Source organism: Gadus morhua, chromosome 5, assembly GCF_902167405.1.
Source record: "Gadus morhua chromosome 5, gadMor3.0, whole genome shotgun sequence".
In the NCBI taxonomy this organism is placed as follows: Eukaryota; Metazoa; Chordata; class Actinopteri; order Gadiformes; family Gadidae; genus Gadus; species Gadus morhua.
The window spans coordinates 18,020,305-18,041,224 of NC_044052.1; the positions used below are offsets into that span (position 1 = coordinate 18,020,305).

Below are 20,920 nucleotides of genomic sequence, written 5' to 3' on the forward strand. Positions count from 1 at the left end.
TCCTCTGAACTTCTATTCTATGAAGTGACATAAAGTCCGTCTGACACATGGGCCTTGCAGCAGCAGTGGCTCTATCACTGACACTGCTCCACTGAATACACTGAACACACTTTACAACAACATCCACACAACCAACACTTTGCTCATTCAGAGATACACACCATAGCTTTAAGCCTTCATTCAAAATGGTGATGAAGTTTGTCTAATAAAGATAACCTTTATTCAATATACTCTTTGGTGTAAGGATTAATCGACAGACACAGCAGTTACACGATTGGAAAATATCACAAGAAATATTGTATTTTTTGCGTTTTTATTAAATGTTCAACATGTGACAAATCCAAGCAAGGGGTAAAAACCAGAGAGAATAATGTTAATGAATCAAACACATGTTATTTTAATGTAATTCAACAAAAGCTACAGTGCCAGCTTGGACAGAGAGAGATAAAGCAGACGTGTCAGAGGAGATCTGTGTTCTCCAGTACTTCCATGCTGGAGCCTCTCTACTCTGAACACTCTCCAGGATTCAGGGCTTGAGTGACAGGCTGCGTCTGGCCATTCTTACTGGCCTGACAGCTCACTGAGCCCGCCTTCCTCCACTGGTCTGCAGGGAGGGTCAAGGTGCTGCTCCAGCTGTAGTGGCCATCTTTCCCCAGGACCCCCAGGCTATCTGACACCCCCCCAGACCTGCTGCTGCCCCCCACCTTCCAGCCAAGCTTCCAGTCTGAGGGGAAGCCCCCACTGGCCACACACACTAGTGTAGCACTGCCCTGCTCCAGCTCCACTCTGGACGGAGGGAGGACGCTCAGCGTGGGCTGCACCACTCCCACTGGAAGAGAGAGAGAGGAGTGGACAACAGGCTCAGTTAACATCAGCCTCATAGGAGCACAGAGGGAAGGGACAGCTTCCTGTTCACCAGCAGTTGGTGACATTAAAGAGGAAGGGAACCAATCTTCTTAAAAGTTCTTCATTAAACCAGTAATTACATGTTCCTATTTAACTTCAAAATTCAGCAATTTATTGCGTTAACATTTATCGACTTTGCACAAGTTTAAATTTCTTCTAACTTAAATGTGACAATTAAATAATGCCACAGCAATAATTAAGTCTCTCATGAAATGCATTATATTGTAGAACACATGCAACATATTCAGTGTAATTTAAAAGACAGAACTCTGTACCACAATATATTCACACTTTGTCCCCAGCTTTCTTTCTGAAAAAACTACAAGAAATTAAAACTATAGCAAAGTGAAAAATATAAAGATTATCAAGCTTAAATAAATGGAAAGAAAGTTAAATATTCCAAGCAAAGAAAAGTGTCCTTGTACTTACAATCAACGATGAGTTGGGTGCCTCCACCAAAAGTCCACCACAGTGATACAAACGCATTAAGAGGCTGTACAATAACCTCCAGCCCATTAAAGTCTCATCTCACTGACACACTAACACTCGCTTTTCACAGAAATCTTTTAATTATTCAATATTTTACTCTCTACAGCTATTGTTTTTTCTACTTTAGATCGAATTAGTAGAATAAAAAAAATATATAACATTTTAAAACAATCTTTGGAGTCTCACAATCAAACATAACAAATAAACGAGCCAAACCAGTCCACAAACTGAACTTGTAAGAGCTTTCAAAATGAAAGAATGGATGTAATAAACATGCATTTGATTCCAAAAAATAATATGTTTTCATTTATTATAACATTTTAGGTTCCGCTGTAATGAATAACTTTTTTAGGCACAATTTTGAAAATTAATGAATTTCATACAAACCAAGATCGAATTAACAAGAAAAAATGATATAGAATCCAATTCCAATTGTTTACACCAAATCAAATTTTATTCCAATGGTGTGAATGTAGAAGAGATACAGCGGTCCTCCAAGAATGTCTGCAGTCACTCTCACCCCCCGTCTGATGAGTGGAAACAGGTCATTTCCATATAGAGGAAGCTTTGCATGCTCAGCTGAAACTGGGGTTCTGAGAGGGTTTAAAGTCCTCTGAGTTCAACACTGCAGGACTCAGAGCTGTCACTCAACACCCCAGAAACCGTGGCAACCATGAATCACCTCACCCTCCTTTTCTGGACAGTGGTCTGTGGATCCTTAACAGGTTGGTTCATTCCACTCAGTCAAAATGTGGACCACCCTTCTCTGTTTGCTTGTGTTTTCTATTGGATAACTCAATGTTTGGTTGGTTTGTTTTCTACAGGAACCAGCAGTCAGGTGACTGTGACTCAGACACCAGTAGTGTCCTTTACTCCAGGATCCATAGTCACTCTGACCTGTAAAACAAACCCAGCGATTTACAGCGATGGTTATGGTCATCATCTATACTGGTACCAACAGAAACCTGGAGAAGCCCCCAAGCTCTTCATAAAAGTAGTAAACCAACTTGTATCACCAACACCGGCTCGGTTTAGTGGCAGTGGTAGCAGCACTGACTTCTCTCTGACCATCAACGGCGCCCAGCGTGAAGATGCAGCAGTTTATCACTGTCAGAGTTTCCACTACCTAAACAGTGTCCTTGTGTTCACACAGTGATTGAGAGCCGTACAAAAACCTCCCTCAGTCACACTGCGTAGACACTGAGCTGTTACAGCAGGAACCTGCTGCAGCTGCTGAGGGGGAAGAGACTCTGACACAGAGAGCTGAGCACAGAGCTGGCTCTAACCAGGGGCCTCAACCAAGAGCCAGCATTAGATTCCTCAGCATTATTAAACACACAACTACTACCTCAACTACTACGTATTACATACAACTACTATCTCAACTACCACATGTTACATACAACTTCTACCTCAACTACCATATACAACTACTACATGAACTGCCACATATTACATACAATTAATACTGCAACATGTCGAATACAACTACAACCTCAACTTCATCATATTACATTACTCCCCCCCCCCCCCCCCCAGTCACACCTCAGCAGTAAGAAGACAGAGTCCTGGTTGGGGCCCCCCAGGCCCCAGAAGGTCGGGGATCTGGTCCTGTCCATGGACGGCTGCTCCGTCTGCCCCTTCTCTCCAGTCCCCAACCTGGGGGGGTCCCAGACTCATCCCTATCACTGGTTCCCCACATGGAGTCCATCAACAGATAGGCATTGGACCCCCTCAGAAACATGTCCAGACTGGGGCCGTCCCTCACTGCCCCCGTGGTAGAGACCCTCATCCACGCCTTCATCACCTCCCCTCTTGACGGGGGTCTTGGAGTCCCACTGGGGGGTCCCCACAGAGCCCTGGATCAGCTCCAGTGTACCAATCCCCCCCCCCCCCTCATCCACCTCCATCGGGCTCCCATAAAGGTCCTGTAGCACCTCCTCCTCCTCCTCCTCCTCCTCCTCCTCCTCCTCCTCCTCCTCCTCCTCCTCCTCACCCCCCAGTCCCTCTAGCCCCCGCTCCTCTCACAGCTCCTCAGCCCCTACTCCCCGTTCCTCAGACCACGGACTGCTTTACCCCCCCCCCACCCCCCCACCCCGGGTTAGAGCCTTTAGGGTGGCTGCCCCCACTCTGTGGAACTCGCTCCCCGGGAGATCCTCAACGCTGGATCCATCTGCGTTTTTTAGAGCTGCCTGAACCTCCCGCACATTAAAGACTCATCTCACTGACACACAAACACTGGCTTTTCACTAGAATGGATGAATAAGTCGATATTTGTTTCACTGGAAATATTATAATCAATATACATTATTTGTTTGAAAAGATTTAATGAAATAAATGTAATTATTTATTTTCATAACATTATTAAACGCAAAATTACAAAAGGTTCATTGTTTTAACACAAGTCTAAATATTTGACCGAATAAAAAACCTTCAAGCCAATGTTATAATCATGCATTTATTATAAACAGAACAATATGTTTTTATCTATTATTCTGGTTTTAGGTAATAATATCCCTCAATTAGAAAGCCAAAGGATTTCATACAAACCAAGATCGACCTCAACCAGATAAAATGTTATACATTATAAATTCCAATAGTTTCCAGTAAATCTGAATTTGTATTCCAAAAGTGTGAATGTAGAAGAGATACAGCGGTCCTCCCAGAATGTCTGCAGTCACTCTCACCCCCAGTCTGATGAGTGGAAACAGCTCATTTCCATATAGAGGAAGCTTTGCATGCTCAGCTGAAACTGGGGTTCTGCGAGGGTTTAAAGTCCCCTGAGTTCAACACTGCAGGACACGGAGCTGTCACTCAACACCCCAGAAACCGTGGCAACCATGAATCACCTCACCCTCCTTTTCTGGACAGTGGTCTGTGGATCCTTAACAGGTTGGTTCATTCCACTCGGTCAAAATGTGGACCACCCTTCTCTGTTTGCTTGTGTTTTCTATTGGATAACTCAATGTTTGGTTTGTTTGTTTTCTACAGGAACCAGCAGTCAGGTGACTGTGACTCAGACACCAGTAGTGTCCGTTAATCCAGGATCCACAGTCACTCTCACCTGTAAAACAAACCCAGCGGTTTACACATATAGTGATGGAGATGAGGGTATGTTCTGGTACCAACAGAAACCTGGAGAAGCCCCCAAGCCCATCATAAAATATGCAAACCAACTTGTATCACCAACACCAGCTCGGTTTAGTGGCAGTGGAAGCAGCACTGACTTCTCTCTGACCATCAACGGCGCCCAGCGTGAAGATGCAGCAGTTTATCACTGTCAGAGTCTCCATAGTGGCTATGTGTTCACACAGTGATTGAGAGCCGTACAAAAACCTCCCTCAGTCACACTGCGTAGACACTGAGCTGTTACAGCAGGAACCTGCTGCAGCTGCTGAGGGGGAAGAGACTCTGACACAGAGCGCTGAGCACAGAGCTGGCTCTAACCAGGGGCCTCAACCAAGAGCCAGAATTATAATCCTCAGCATTATCAAACATACAACGACTACCTCAACTACGACGTGTTACATACAACTACTACTTCAACTACAAGCTATCACACAAACTACAAATTGTACCACCACATATTACATATGACTAACACTTAAACATTCTGAACACAACTACAACCTCAACTTCAACATATTACATCAGCCCCCCCCCCCCCCCCCAGTCACACCTCAGCAGTAAGAAGACAGAGTCCTGGTTGAGGCCCCCCAGGCCCCAGAAGGTCGGGGATCTGGTCCTGTCCATGGACGGCTGCTCTGTCTGCCCCTTCCCTCCAGTCCCCAACCTGGGGGGGTCCCAGACTCATCCCTATCACTGGTTCCCCACATGGAGTCCATCAACAGATAGGCATTGGACCCCCTCAGAAACATGTCCAGACTGGGGCCGTCCCTCACTGCCCCCGTGGTAGAGACCCTCATCCATGCCTTCATCACCTCCCCTCTGGACGGGGGTCATGGAGTCCCACTGGGGGGTCCCCACAGAGCCCTGGATCGGCTCCAGTGTACCACTCTGCTGCTGCCCCCCCCCCCCCCCCCTCATCCACCTCTACCCGCTCCCAGTCAGGTCCTGTAGCACCTCCTCCTCCTCCTCCTCCTCCTCCTCCTCCTCCTCCACCTCCTCCTCCTCCTCCTCCTCCTCTTCCTCACCCCCCAGTCCCTCTAGCCCCCGCTCCTCTCACAGCTCCTCAGACCCTACTCCCCCTCCCAGAATCTCCGTCCATCAGACCACGGACTGCTTTACCCCCCACCCACCCCCCCACCCCGGGTTAGGGACTTCAGCTATGGACAGAGCCTTTAGGGTGGCTGCCCCCACTCTGTGGAACTCGAGATCCTCAACGCTGGATCCATCTGCGTTTTTTAGAGCTGCCTGAAGACCCACTTACCGGGCCTGGAAGTTGGAACATGATCTTTTCTTATTTATTTGTTTATTTATTGTTTAGATTGTTTCAAAATATAATATTTGACGTTGTTTTGTTCTTTGTCACCCACATTTAAAGCAGCTTGCGTCCTGATGAAAGGAACAACTTTCTTATCATTAGTATTATGAATGGATTGAAGCCAGCTATTTATTAAATAAAACCTGAAGATAGTGGAGTTCATGGAACCAGTCCTTATCGTAATCGCATTGTTCGGACATTAGAGGGCGCCATTGAGCTGGTATGGAGAAATGCGCACATACTGCTTTCACTGGAATCTCCAGAGACTCCTTTGAAAACCTCAGCCCTATATTTCCACTGACTTTCTGCCGCTCAAGAGACACAGGTGCAGATCAGCTAAAAATGGACATCATTTGAATGGCTACAGTTCACTGCTCACAGAATACGTTTAATGATACACATTTTCTTGCGACGTCGGTTTGGTCTGTCTCATAGACGGACATTATGAATGTGTTAGTGCTTCCCCCACTCATCCTGCTAGGGTTCTTATGTCTGGGTGGGAGAACCTGAATGTCTTTTGAGACTTACTTTTACATGTTTCTAAGTTGGTATCTGCAGAAACCTGGACATCTCTCTGAACTATTATTATATGAAGTGACAGAAGTCAGTCTGACAGTGAGCAGCAGTGGCTCTATGACTGACACTGGTCCACTGAATACAGTGAACACACTTTACAACGACATCCCCACAACAAACTCTTCTATCATTCAGAGATACACACCGACTTCTTTCAAAATGGTGGGTCAATTTGTTTGATGAAGATGGCAGAGGTTTTATTTGCTCATTAGAAGCCACATTAATTCGAAAATGCAGAAGATAAACAATATTAATGATGACAAGAAAGAATTTATTCTTTAAATCTTTATTAAATGTTCAACAAGTGACCAACACAAGCAACGGGTAAAATCCAGAGAGCATCAAGTTAATGAATCAAACACGAGTTATATTATTGTAAATCAACAAAAGCTGCGGGGCCACCTGAGACAGAGAGTCTTAGAGCAGGCGTGTCAGAGGAGATCTGTGTCCTCCAGTACCTCCATGCTGGAGCCTCTCTACTCAGAACACTGGTCAGGATTCAGGGTTTGAGTGACAGGCTGCGTCTGGCCATTCTTACTGGCCTCACAGCTCACTGAGCCCGCCTTCCTCCACTGGTCTGCAGGGAGGGTCAAGGTGCTGCTCCAGCTGTAGTGGCCATCTTTCCCCTGGACCCCCAGGCTATCTGACACCCCCCCAGACCTGCTGCTGCCCCCCACCTTCCAGCCAAGCTTCCAGTCTGAGGGGAAGCCCCCACTGGCCGCACACACTAGTGTAGCACTGCCCTGCTCCAGCTCCACTCTGGAGGGAGGGAGGACGCTCAGCGTGGGCTGCACCACTCCCACTGGAAGAGAGAGAGAGGAGTGGACAACAGGCTCAGTTAACATCAGCCTCATAGGAGCACAGAGGGAAGGGACAGCTTCCTGTTCACCAGCAGTTGGTGATATTAAAGAGGAAGGAAACCATTGTGTTTAAAATCTCTCCTTTAAAACGGTAACATGATTATATTTTAAATGATTGAACTTCAAAATTTAGCATTTTATTGGGTTAACATTAATCGAAAAAAAGTTTGAATTTCTTCAAACTTAAATGTGACTGATAAATGAATAATGTCACAGCAATAATGAGGTCTTTCATGAAATACATTATATTGTACAACATATGTAACATATGCAGTGTAATTTAAAAGACAGAACTCTGTACCACAATATATTTACACTTTGTCCTCAGCTTATCTTTAAAAAAAAACGACCAGAAATTAAAAATATAGAAAGTTCCAAAAGATAAGATCATCACGCTTAATTATATTTAGAGAAAGTTAAATATGCCAGGCAAAGAAAAGTGTCCTTGTACTTACAATCAACGATGAGTTTGGTGCCTCCACCAAAAGTCCTCCACAGTGATACAAACGCATTAAGAGGCTGTACAAAAACCTCCCGCACATTAAACACTCATTTCACTGACACACAAACACTGGCTTCTCACAAAAATCGATGAATTATTCATTATTTGACGGGCTACACTGCAGCTAAGGTTTTCTGCTTTAGATTGAATTAATATAAGGAAACGATTTTACATTTATTTTAAAACAATCTTTGGAGCCTCACAAAAAACGATTAAAAAAGCCAAACCAGTCCACAAAAAACTTTTTTTTGTGGATTTAATAAAAATAAAGAATATGTTACGATTAATTAAAGCATTTTTGGTTGCGATGTAATGAGTAACTTTTTTTATACACAATTTAGAAAATTAATGATTTTCATACAAACCAAGATCAAATTAACCAGAAAAAATGCTATAGATTGCAATTCCAATTATTTACACCAAATCAAATTTCGTATTCCAAAAGTGTGGACGTTAAAGAGATACAGCGGTCCTCCCAGAATGTCTGCAGTCACTCTCACCCCCAGTCTGATGAGTGGAAACAGGTCATTTCCATATAGAGGAAGCTTTGCATGCTCAGCTGAAACTGGGGTTCTGAGAGGGTTTAAAGTCCTCTGAGTTCAACACTGCAGGACTCGGAGCTGTCACTCAACATCCCAGAAACCGTGGCAACCATGAATCACTTCACCCTCCTTTTCTGGACAGTGGTCTGTGGATCCTTAACAGGTTGGTTCATTCCACTCAGTCAAAATGTGGACCACCCTTCTCTGTTTGCTTGTGTTTCCTATTGGATAACTCAATGTTTGGTTTGTTTGTTTTCTACAGGAACCAGCAGTCAGGTGACTGTGACTCAGACATCAGTAGTGTCCGTTAATCCAGGATCCACAGTCACTCTGACCTGTAAAACAAACCCAGCGGTTCAAGACATTCTTCTTTAGGTGATTATCTAAACTGGTACCAACAGAAACCTGGAGAAGCCCCCAAGCTCTTCATAAAATTAGTAAACCAACTTGTATCACCAACACCAGCTCGGTTTAGTGGCAGTGGAAGCAGCACTGACTTCTCTCTGACCATCAACGGCGCCCAGCGTGAAGACGCAGCAGTTTATCACTGTCAGAGTTACCATAGCAGTGGCGATGTGTTCACACAGTGATTGAGAGCCGTACAAAAACCTCCCTCAGTCACACTGCGTAGACACTGAGCTGTTACAGCAGGAACCTGCTGCAGCTGCTGAGGGGGAAGAGACTCTGACACAGAGCACTGAGCACAGAGCTGGCTCTAACCAGGGGCCTCAACCAAGAGCCAGCATTAGTTTCCTCAGCATTATTAAACATACAAGTACTACCTCAACTACCACATATTACATACAAATACTACCACAACTATCATAATATACAACTACTACCTAAAAATACAAGATATGAGAAAAAAGTATTTCCTCAACTATGACGTATAATATACAATTACTACTTCAACTACCAATTATTACATACAACTACTACCTCAACTTCCACCTAATACATACAACTTCTACCTCAAATACCACTTATCACATACAACTACTACCTCGTTACGTAATACATAGAACTACTAACTCAACTACCACGTACTACATGAAATTAGTACCTCAAAAACCAGGTATTACATATACCTACTACCTCAAATACCAGGCATTGCACACAACTCCAACCTCAACTACAACATTGTGCATACAACAACTACCTTAACTGCAACATATTAGATAAAACTACCACCTCAACTACAACATAATACATACAACTACTGCTTTGCTGGGCTCCTCTGACACCAACACACAGCTAGATGTTGTAGCCCTTCATTTGAGAGTTGGCATAACAATACAAGCCAAGCAGGAGGTGACCCCAGACGTGACAGAGCTCTCCCCTGTGTGTGTGTGTGTGTGTGTGTGTGTGTGTGTGTGTGTGTGTGTGTGTGTGTGTGTGTGTGTGTGTGTGTGTGTGTGTGTGTGTGTGTGTGTGTGTGTGTGTGTGTGTGTGTGTGTGTGTGTGTGTGTGTGATCCCCAGCCGAAGTCAACTCCCCCCACAAGACTAGAAAAAAATAAATAATAATAAGCATACCCAACAGTTAACCAGACTCTGACCGGGGTTACCAAACCATACGTAGAACAATAATAAATGCTGGTAGACCGGTAGGTCTTACATCTGTCATAATGAAAATCTTTGAAAAAATCAAATGTGATCATCTGTCCAAAGCTGTTAGTCTAGACCCCTTTCAGTTTGCATGTAGGACAAATAGGTCTGTTTAGGACGCCGTTTCACTTGGTATCCACTCTATTCTACAACATCTTGAGTCCCCAGGCGACTACACAAAGGTACTTTTTATATACTACAGCTCTGCTTTTAACACGATTTTACCCAGCAAACTTTTCTATAAACTCCAAAACATGGGTGTCCAGACCTCCTTATGTCGCTGGATTTTAGATTTCCTGTACAGCAAAGAACACAAGTTGTCAAAATCAATAACAAGTTGTCACAGGCCAAACACATTAGCACTGGTGCCCCCCAGGAGTGTGTATTATCACCTCTGTTATATTCTCTGTACACTAATGACTGCATATCACACAGTGACTCAGTGAAAATCCTTACATTTGCTGATGATACAACCTTGATAGGGCTGATTTCAGGGGATGATGACAGTGCCTACAGAAATGAGGTCCTTTCCCTAACTGAATGCTGTTCCCACCACAACCTAGAGCTAAATATTGCAAAAACGAAGGAGCTGGTGGTGGACTTCCGAAGGAAGAGGAAGTAGACCCCGCCTCTGTCCATCAATGCAGCGGTGGTGGAACGGGTAGACAGCTTCAAATTTCTGGGCACAATAATCTCCTCCTCTCTGAAATGGGAAGATTACATAACTGCTATATTTAAAAAAGCCCACCAGAGGCTCTTTTCCCTCCGCCATCTAAACAAGTTTAGGGTGGCCTGTAAGGGGATGCAACAGTTCTACCGAGCCACCTTTGAGAGCGTCCTTACGTTCTCAATCACAGTCTGGTATGGCCACTCTACTGTCCAGCAGAGGTACTGTCCAACCTGCTAACTCCCTCTTCAATCCCCTCCCATAAGGTAGGAGGTTGAGGGCCATCCACACTGAAACCTCCCGCTTCCTCAACAGCACATACTGCAGAACCATTACACCTCTTAACAACTCTACATCCCTACACCAGTATACAAAGAATGCAGACTCACCCAGTGGCCCTGTATAGTATAATACGCACAGATTTCTACTCTGTTTTTATATACTGGGAGTTTTCTTAACTATGTACTTATTTATTGGACCTTATGCAGATTTTCACATGACTTGATCCATGCCAATTTGCACATCACTTGCACCTATAAGCACCTGCCACTTTAATCAAACATACAGCAATTATCCTGGCCTGTCAGCAAGGTGTAAGAGGGCTATATGTCTTATGTGAGGGGATGTCCCATTTTCTTTTATCTGCCTATGTGTTGTATCTAAGGGTCTTTTGTGTGGGTCTTTCTTATGTACTGTCATGAACTCACAAAAAGAAATCCCTAGCAACTTGTACAGAGTTGTAGGGCAATAAAGTATTAAATCTGAATCTGAATCAGTCTTTATTGCAATGGCGTTGGTTGGACACTAGAGGGCGCCATTGGGCAGGTATGGAGACATGCACACAGGCTGCTTTCACTGGAATCTCCAGAGACTCTTCTGAAAGTCTCAGCCCTACATTTACTCTGACTTTCTGTCTCTAAAGAGACACAGGTGCACATCTGCTAAACTAAACTGGACATCATTTGAATGGCCACAGCTCACTGCTCACAGAATACGTTTAAAGAAACACATATTTTAGCGTTTGTCGGTTTGGTCTTTGACTCATAGACAGACATTAAGAATATGTTACTGTTTTCCCCACTCAGCCTGCTAGGGTTCCTATGTCTTGTTGAGGGATACTGAATTTATTTTGAGGCGTAATTTTCTATCTTTCTGAGATTGTATTTTCAGAAACCTGGACATCTCTCTGAACTACTATTATATGAAGTGACAGAAAGTCAGTCTGACACGTGGGTCATTTCAGCAGCAGTGGCTCTATGACTGACACTGGTCCACTGAATACAGTGAACACGCTTTACAAGGAAATCCACACAACCAACACTTTGCTCCTTCAGAGATACACATCATAGCCTCCCCCCGTGGGGAAATTTGTTTGATGAAGATGGCAGAGGTTTTATATGCTCATTAGAAGCCACGTTAATTCAAAAATACAGAAGATAAACAATAGTAAATGATGACAAGAAATAAATTATTATTTATATCTTTATTAAATGTTCAACATGTGACCAACACAAGCAACGGGTAAAAATCTGAAGGCATAATGTTAATGAATCAGACATGTTATATTAATGTAAATCATCTAAAGCTGCGGTGCCACCTGAGACAGAGAGACATAAAGCAGACGTGTCAGAGGAGATCTGTGTTCTCCAGTACCTCCTGGAGAACACAGGAGCCTCTCTACTCTGAACACTCTCCAGGATTCAGGGTTTGAGTGACAGGCCGCGTCTGGCCATTCTTACTGGCCTCACAGCTCACTGAGCCCGCCTTCCTCCACTGGTCTGCAGGGAGGGTCAAGGTGCTGCTCCAGCTGTAGTGGCCATCTTTCCCCAGGACCCCCAGGCTATCTGACACCCCCCCAGACCTGCTGCTGCCCCCCACCTTCCAGCCAAGCTTCCAGTCTGAGGGGAAGCCCCCACTGGCCGTACACACTAGTGTAGCACTGCCCTGCTCCAGCTCCACTCTGGAGGGAGGGAGGACGCTCAGCGTGGGCTGCACCACTCCCACTGGAAGAGAGAGAGAGGAGTGGACAACAGGCTCAGTTAACATCAGCCTCATAGGAGCACAGAGGAAAGGGACAGCTTCCTGTTCACCAGCAGTTGGTGACATTAAAGAGGAAGGAACCCATTTGGTTTAAAATAAAATATTTGGTTCAATGATTTCATGTTCATACTTCAAATGATTGAACTTCAAAATACTGCATTTTATAGGGTTAACACTAATCGACTTTACACAAGTTTGAATTTCTTCAAACTTAAAGGTGACTAATTTTCCAATTAAATAAAGAATAATGCCGAGGCAATAATGAAGTCTTTCATAAAATTCATTATACTGTATTACATATGCTACACATTCAGTTTAATTTAAAAGACAGAACTCTGTACGACAATATTTTTAAACTTTGTCCTCAGCTTAACTTAATTAAGAAATGAATACTGTAGAAAAGTAAAAATATTAAGATTATCACGCTTAATACAATTTAAAGAAAGTTAAATATGCTAGTGAAAGAAAATTGTCCTTGTACTTACAATCAATGATGAGTTGTGTGCCTCCACCAAAAGTGAACCACAGTGATACAAACTCATTAAGAGGCTGTACAAAAACCTCCCGCACATTAAAGACTCATCTTACTGACACACAAACACTTGCTTTTCACTAAAATGTATGAATTAGTCAATACTTGATTCACTGGATACATTATTATTAATATATATGAATTGCTTGAATGTATATTTAATGTATTTAATGAAAAATATTTATCATGTATTCATTTTCATACGATTTTTAAAGCTCAATTACAAACGGTTTATTTTAACACAAGTCTATTAATTGACTTAATAATAAACCTTCAAGCCAATGTTGTAATCATGCATTTATTATGAACAGAACAATATATTTGCATCTATTATTCTGGTTTTAGGTAATAATAATGTAACAACATTCTTTTCAAACAAATAAGAAAGTTAAAGGATTTCATACAAACCAAGGCCGAATTAATAACAAAAAATGTTATACATTATGAATTCCAATAGTTTCCAGCATATCTGAATTTGTACTCCAATAGTGTGAATGTAGAAGAGATACAGCGGTCCTCCCAGAATGTCTGCAGTCACTCTCACCCCCCGTCTGATGAGCGGAAACAGGTCATTTCCATATAGAGGAAGCTTTGCATGCTCAGCTGAAACTGGGGTTCTGAGAGGGTTTAAAGTCCTCTGAGTTCAACACTGCAGGACTCAGAGCTGTCACTCAACACCCCAGAAACCGTGGCAACCATGAATCACTTCACCCTCCTTTTCTGGACAGTGGTCTGTGGATCTTTAACAGGTTGGTTCATTCCACTCAGTCAAAATGTGGACCACCCTTCTCTGTTTGCTTGTGTTTTCTATTGGATAACTCAATGTTTGGTTTGTTTGTTTTCTACAGGAACCAGCAGTCAGGTGACTGTGACTCAGAAACCAGTAGTGTCCTTTACTCCAGGATCCACAGTCACTCTGACCTGTAAAACAAACCCAGCGGTTTATAGACATTCTTCTTTAGGTGATTATCTATTCTGGTACCAACAGAAACCTGGAGAAGCCCCCAAGCTCATCATGAAATATGCAAACAAACTTGTATCACCAACACCGGCTCGGTTTAGTGGCAGTGGAAGCAGCACTGACTTCTCTCTGACCATCAGCGGTGCCCAGCGTGAAGATGCAGCAGTTTATCACTGTCAGAGTTTCCACTCCCTAAACAGTGTCAGAGTGTTCACACAGTGATTGAGAGCCGTACAAAAACCTCCCTCAGTCACACTGCGTAGACACTGAGCTGTTACAGCAGGAACCTGCTGCAGCTGCTGAGGGGGAAGAGACTCTGACACAGAGCGCTGAGCACAGAGCTGGCTCTAACCAGGGGCCTCAACCAAGAGCCAGCATTATAATCCTCAGCATTATTAAACATAAAAGTACTAGCTCAACTACAATATATTACATGAGAACACTACCTTAACTACCACGTATTACGTACAACTACTACCTCAACTACCACATATTATATACAACTACTACATCTACAACTAAATACAACCGCTATATCAACTACCAAGTTATACATACAGCTACTGCCTCAACTACAAGATATTACATGAAACTTATAATTGAACTACCACATTTTACATGCAACAAAAACTTCAACATATTGAATACAACTACAACCTCAACTACCACACATTACACCCCCCCCCCCCCCCCCCCCCCCCCCCAACACCAGAGAGAGGGGGGGAGGGGGAGGGATGATCCCGAGCCGAACCCTACTCCCTCCACAAGACATTAACCAATATATGAATAATAAACCTGACTCTGACCAGGGTTAGCATAGGGTTAGCATACCCAACAGTAATCCGGACTCTGACCAGGGTTAGCATAGGGTTAGCATACCCAACAGTAAACCGGACTCTGACCAGGGTTAGCATGGGGTTAGCATACCCAACAGTAAACCTGACTCTGACCAGGGTTAGCATAGGGTTAGCATACCCAACAGTAAACCGGACTCTGACCAGGGTTAGCATAGGGTTAGCATACCCAACAGTAAACCGGACTCTGACCAGGGTTAGCATAGGGTTAGCATACCCAACAGTAAACCGGACTCTGACCTGGGTTACAAACCATACGTAGAACCATTATAAATACGGTCCAAACCCCTTTGTCCCCATAGCTTCCCAGTGTCATTTTGCTGTCCAGTCAGCGAGCACACATTAAATAAGGAAATTTAAAATGGGATTTACGTGATCTTTCTATGAACCAAGGGTAAATCTTGATGAAATAAAAGTATACTACCCAGGGATATTTTAATTATTGTTAAAGAGGTGAACAGAGTGGAGTTCATGGAATCAGTCTCTATTGCAATGGCGTTGGTTAGACTTTAGAGGGCGCCATTGAGCAGGTATGGCGACATGCACACTTGCTGCTTTCACTGGAGTCTCCAGAGACTGTTCTGAAAACCTCAGCCCTACATTTACTCTGACTTTCTGTGACTCAAGAGACACAGGTGCACATCTGCTAAACTAAACTGGACATAATTTGAATAGCTACAGCTCACTGCTGAGAGAATACGTTTAAAGAAACACATCTTTTATCGTGTTGGTTTGGTCTATGACTCAAAGACAGACAATTTTAATATGTTACTGTTTCCAACACTCAGCATGCTAGGGTTCTTATGTCTTGGTGAGGGATAATGAATGTCTTTTGAGGCGTAATTGACATTTTTCTGAGTTTGTATCTGCAGAAACCTGGACATCTCTCTGAACTACTATTATATGAAGTGACATAAAGTCAGTCTGACACACATGGGTCATTTCAGCAGCAGTGGCTCTGACTGACACTGGTCCACTGAATACAGTGAACATACTTTCCAAGGAAATCCCCACAACCAATACTTTGCTCCTTCAGAGATGCACACCATAGCCTTAGCCCTTCTTTCAAAATTGTGGGGAAATATGTTTGATGAAGATGGCAGCGGCTCATTAGAAGCCACATTAATTCGAAAATATTGAAGATAAACGACAGTAAATGATGACAAGAAAGAATTGATTCTTTACGTCTTTATTACATGTTCAACATGTGACCAACAGGAGCAAGGGGTACAAATCAGAAAGCATAATGTTGATGAATAAAAGACATGTTCTATGAATGTAAATCATCAAAATTTGCGGTGCCACCTCAGACAGAGAGACATAAAGCAGACGTGTCAGAGGAGATCTGTATCCTCCAGTTCCATGCTGGAGCCTCTCTACTCTGAACACTCTCCAGGATTCAGGGTTTGAGTGACAGGCTGCGTCTGGCCATTCTTACTGGCCTCACAGCTCACTGAGCCCGCCTTCCTCCACTGGTCTGCAGGGAGGGTCAAGGTGCTGCTCCAGCTGTAGTGGCCATCTTTCCCCAGGACCCCCAGGCTATCGGACACCCCCCCAGACCTGCTGCTGCCCCCCACCTTCCAGCCAAGCTTCCAGTCTGAGGGGAAGCCCCCACTGGCCACACACACTAGTGTAGCACTGCCCTGCTCCAGCTCCACTCTGGAGGGAGGGAGGACGCTCAGCGTGGGCTGCACCACTCCCACTGGAAGAGAGAGAGAGGAGTGGACAACAGGCTCAGTTAACATCAGCCTCATAGGAGCACATAGGGAAGGGAACATCAGCAATCATCAAGAAATATTGTTTCTTGTAACGTAGAAATGTATACAACCTTTTTCATGACACTTTTCAACTGCCAGGTTGCCATCTTAATAAGTATTTCTTTCACTTCCTTTTTTTATATTTCATTTCGGATTTTGCAAGAATACTCTTAACAGGATATTTTAAGCACATAATACTAATAATTATAATTATTAATTATTAATAATCAAAAAATAATATTTTTTTGATTTTAAAACAGAACCTGATGAAACTTGTTTTTCAATATAATGTAGTTAAAAGTAAATCAATAATGTTTTCAATAAATTATGAATTCTCATAAGAAAGACATAATTTGTAAAAGAATGTCAAATATAAAATTGAATGACTGAATTCCATAAATAATGTTTACACCGTCAGTAGCCTATCCTACGAAAAATAAAATTTGTTAAAAAAAATATAAATCTAATGATCTTTCCATGTAAGTTAATCAAAAGGTAGTTTTCTAAGATAGTACTGTCAATACAAAAAAGTGTCCTTGTACTTACAGTCAACGATGAGTTTGGTGCCTCTGTCACGTTAAAATTGTACCGGGGGCGAAAATTGTACCGGCCTACGTCATCGTTTGTTTACATCCTGACAACCTGACAACCTGCCCGGCAACAGACGACGCGATGCAGAAAGCATGTTTCCAAACGACGAAATAACATAATACAGATAGTGGATCGCTATCTGTATTATGATAGATAGCGATAACACTTGTTTTTACTTTATATTTGTATTGTATTTAATTGTTTAATCGAAACAATAAAAAAAATTGCCCGCGAAACGGGCGATCGCGTCAAATGACGCGTCAAATCACATAGGAGGTTCTTGAACATTCTAGACTATGAAACCTGCTTAAAACACTCAGTTTACTAGCTAAATTCGATTAAACAATTCAATACAATACAAATATAAAGTAAAAACAAGTGTTATCTAGCGATCCGTTATCTGTATTATGTTTCAAGAACCCTCCTACGTCATTTGACGCGATCGCCCGTTTCGCGGGCAAAACATTTGTCATTTGACGCGATCGCCCGTTTTGCGGGCAAATTTTTTTATTGTTTCGATTAAACAATTAAATACAATACAAATATAAAGTAAAAACAAGTATTATCGCTATCTATCATAATACAGATAGCGATCCGCTATCTGTATTATGTTATTTCGTCGTTTGGAAACATGTTTTCTGCATCGCGTCGTCTGTTGCCGGGCAGGTTGTCAGGATGTAAACAAATGATGACGTAGGCCGGTACAATTTTTGCCCCCGGTACGATTTTAACGTGACACCTCCACCAAAAGTGTTCCACAGTGATACAAACTCATTAAGAGGCTGTACAAAAATCTCCCGCACATTAAAGACTCAAAAACACTTGCTTCTTACTAGAATGTATGACTAGGTCAATATTCAATTATATATAAATTGTTTGAATGCATGTTGATTTAATGAAATAAATGTACCATACATTTATTTTCAAAACATTTTGAAGGCGCACTTACAGTTTATTTTAGTCTAAAAATTTCACTAAATTAAGAATACTTCAAGCCAATGTTATTATTGTGCATTCATTATGAACAGAACAATAAATTAGCATATATTATTCTAGATTTAGTTAATAATGTTCTGAAAATTAATTTCATTAAAATATTAAAGGATTTCATACAAACCCAGCTCAATTCAACCAGGGAGAATGTAACACATTATGAATTCCAATAGTTTCCAGTAAATCTGAATTTGTATTCCAAAAGTGTGAATTTAGAAGAGATCATACAGCGGTCCCCCCAGAATTTCTGCAGTCACTCTCAGGGCGCTGCCTGGCGGGGAAAAGTGGTACTGATTCTAAGGGCCCAGCCCAACGCAGCACGGCCCACGGCCCGCGGATGGCAATTAATAATATAATATTAATATTCTTGCCTTTTTTTTTTTTTTTAAATGTCTCATTACAAAGAAATGGTAATTGGAAATAAACGTATTAAACTCACAACTGTCGATTTCCATAACGTTTTCGTTAGTTAATTAACATATTGTCATTTGGCCTTCCCCCTGAGCTCTTACGAAATGGTTCAGCCGCAACGCACGATGCGTTGAATCGAACAGCATCCGAAATGTGAGATGCTGGCACTGGCAGCAGGTCTACAGAGCGGCTGGGCTGGCTGAGGTCAGGTCTTAACCACATGATGGTGAGCTGGTGGTGACAGCTACAGAAATGAAGTCAGGTTGGCAAAAACTGAAGGAAAGACGGGAGAAAGAGGAGAGGGCCAAAAGAGGCAGGCAACTGGTCACTCAATTATTCGCCAATAAAGAAGGTATGCTCACTCAATGACCTTGCGTTTTCAAACTCTATCAAATGGTAGGCTAACAAGCAGAATTCTTGGATTAGCCTCCAAGAGAGCATGCTAGTTAGCATAGTTTCCTATTTAAAAACTCCACCTTTATTGTCACAGCGAACAAACGGCAAATGTGGACGAACGACCGTGATAAACTAGTCTTTTAATACAAAATATTTTTTTCAAAAGAACCTAACGTGTCTTAAATATGTGCATTTTCAACTTCAGGAGGAGGACAAGATCCGCCCACGGCCACCACGACTGGATTCCATTTCGGAGAAGGAGGTAAGCAACATTAGTTTGGTAGGATGTTAGTTGCTTTAGGATGAAAGTTTTGAATGAGGGTGCCTTCTAGGCTAGATCATATTTCAGTATTTAACGGTCAGTCGTTAGGTTCGAGAAAACAGAATGTTTTTCTTTCTTTTACTGTAACTCTTGTTACTTGTATATTTTTATTGATGTCTACAATGTGGATCCATTGATATTGTATGCAATTGCACTGTAAATTATGTTCTTTGTTTACATTTTGATTGTTACTTGGAGCTATTTTTTGCACTTTAGACTTCAGCAATTAAACTTTTTATTCATGAACAGTGTAAATTGAGATTTTTTTTCATATTGTTTGAAGCTGAAGTGTAAATATTTGTGTTGATGTCAAGCAATTGTAATGTTAATTCAGTTCCTATAAGAGTCTATCTTTTTAATGTATCTTTTTTATGTACTATTTATGGAATTTGAAATTGTACTTGCATAATAAATATGTGTTTAAAGTAAGCAGAAACGGTGGATTTTTTTGCAGTGCATCATGTCTTCTGAAAAGACTATTGCAGTTATACAAGGTATGAAATTGTGAGTACTCTTATGGTTTCTTGGGGCTCTGGCTGTGAAGCATCCACAGGCTTATGCTGCCATGTACTGGTTTAACATTGTAATGTACTCTCAATTACAAAGCAAGGTCACTAACTACATGAATGGGTAATCAATAATCAAACTGACAATTGTAGTACAGTTTCAAGCTGCTTACAGACAATTTTAGCATAACAATCAAATTTCTGTATTTGTGAATCTGTACACACAGCTTTATTTTCAACACAAAATTCCATTGGATTTCCATAGGTATTTGTGTTGTGTGGAAAACAGTGTGTTTGGATTTGCTGAAAAGTTGATGTGTTGAAACCAAACTGGGTCAAGTCCAATTTTAGCATGAGAGAAGGACATTGTTGTAAAATTGTGTTTAAGCAGCTATTGGACAATATGTATAAGACTGCTGCCTAAAAGACAGTAGGCTATAAATACTTAGTTTATTACTTGAATTACATGATGTCACTAACTGAATGAAATACGTTTAATAAGTAAGTTCATACCCTTATTTAAAGTCACACAAACCCATACTCCATGAAGGGGCAACGAAAAGTCTAACTGAAGTGCTATTGTGATGCTGGGCCATGTTTACCAAAACAGTCGATAGATGTTGGGGGGGGCCCAAAATTAGAATCTTTCATAGGGCCCAAAATTCCTGGCAGCGCCCCTGGCGCCACCCATGTGATTTGCCGCCCCCCACAAATATGCCGCCCCGGGCGACTGCCCGGTTCGCCCGTGCCTAAAACCGCCACTGCACACACACTCCAGCTGGCGGAGCGCACGTCAGAGCTTCCGGAGCGCGCGTCAGAGCTTCCGGAGCGCGCTCCCCCTTGCTCCCCCTCAAATTAAGCACTGCTTACAACTACTATCTCAACTACTAAATAGAACAACTACCTCAACTACCACGTATATCATACAACTACTACCTCAACTAGAAGACATTACTCACTACTAC

The 20,920-nt window shown here is 42.4% G+C and overlaps 2 gene segments (V, D, J or C); one reads left to right on the forward strand and one right to left on the reverse strand.

Annotated features, from left to right (window-relative positions):
* The first annotated feature begins 2,039 nt into the window (after positions 1-2,039).
* Positions 2,040-20,920, forward strand: part of LOC115544139 (immunoglobulin kappa light chain-like) — a 38,907-nt gene continuing 20,026 nt past the window's right edge. Inside the window, 2 exon segments of the V gene segment in view lie at positions 2,040-2,120; positions 14,013-14,343. Coding sequence covers positions 2,069-2,120; positions 14,013-14,343 — 383 coding nt within the window.
* Positions 6,683-20,920, reverse strand: part of LOC115544141 (Ig kappa chain V-III region MOPC 63-like) — a 32,851-nt gene continuing 18,613 nt past the window's right edge. The window contains 2 exon segments of the V gene segment in view: positions 6,683-7,217; positions 7,731-7,765. Coding sequence covers positions 6,892-7,217; positions 7,731-7,765 — 361 coding nt within the window.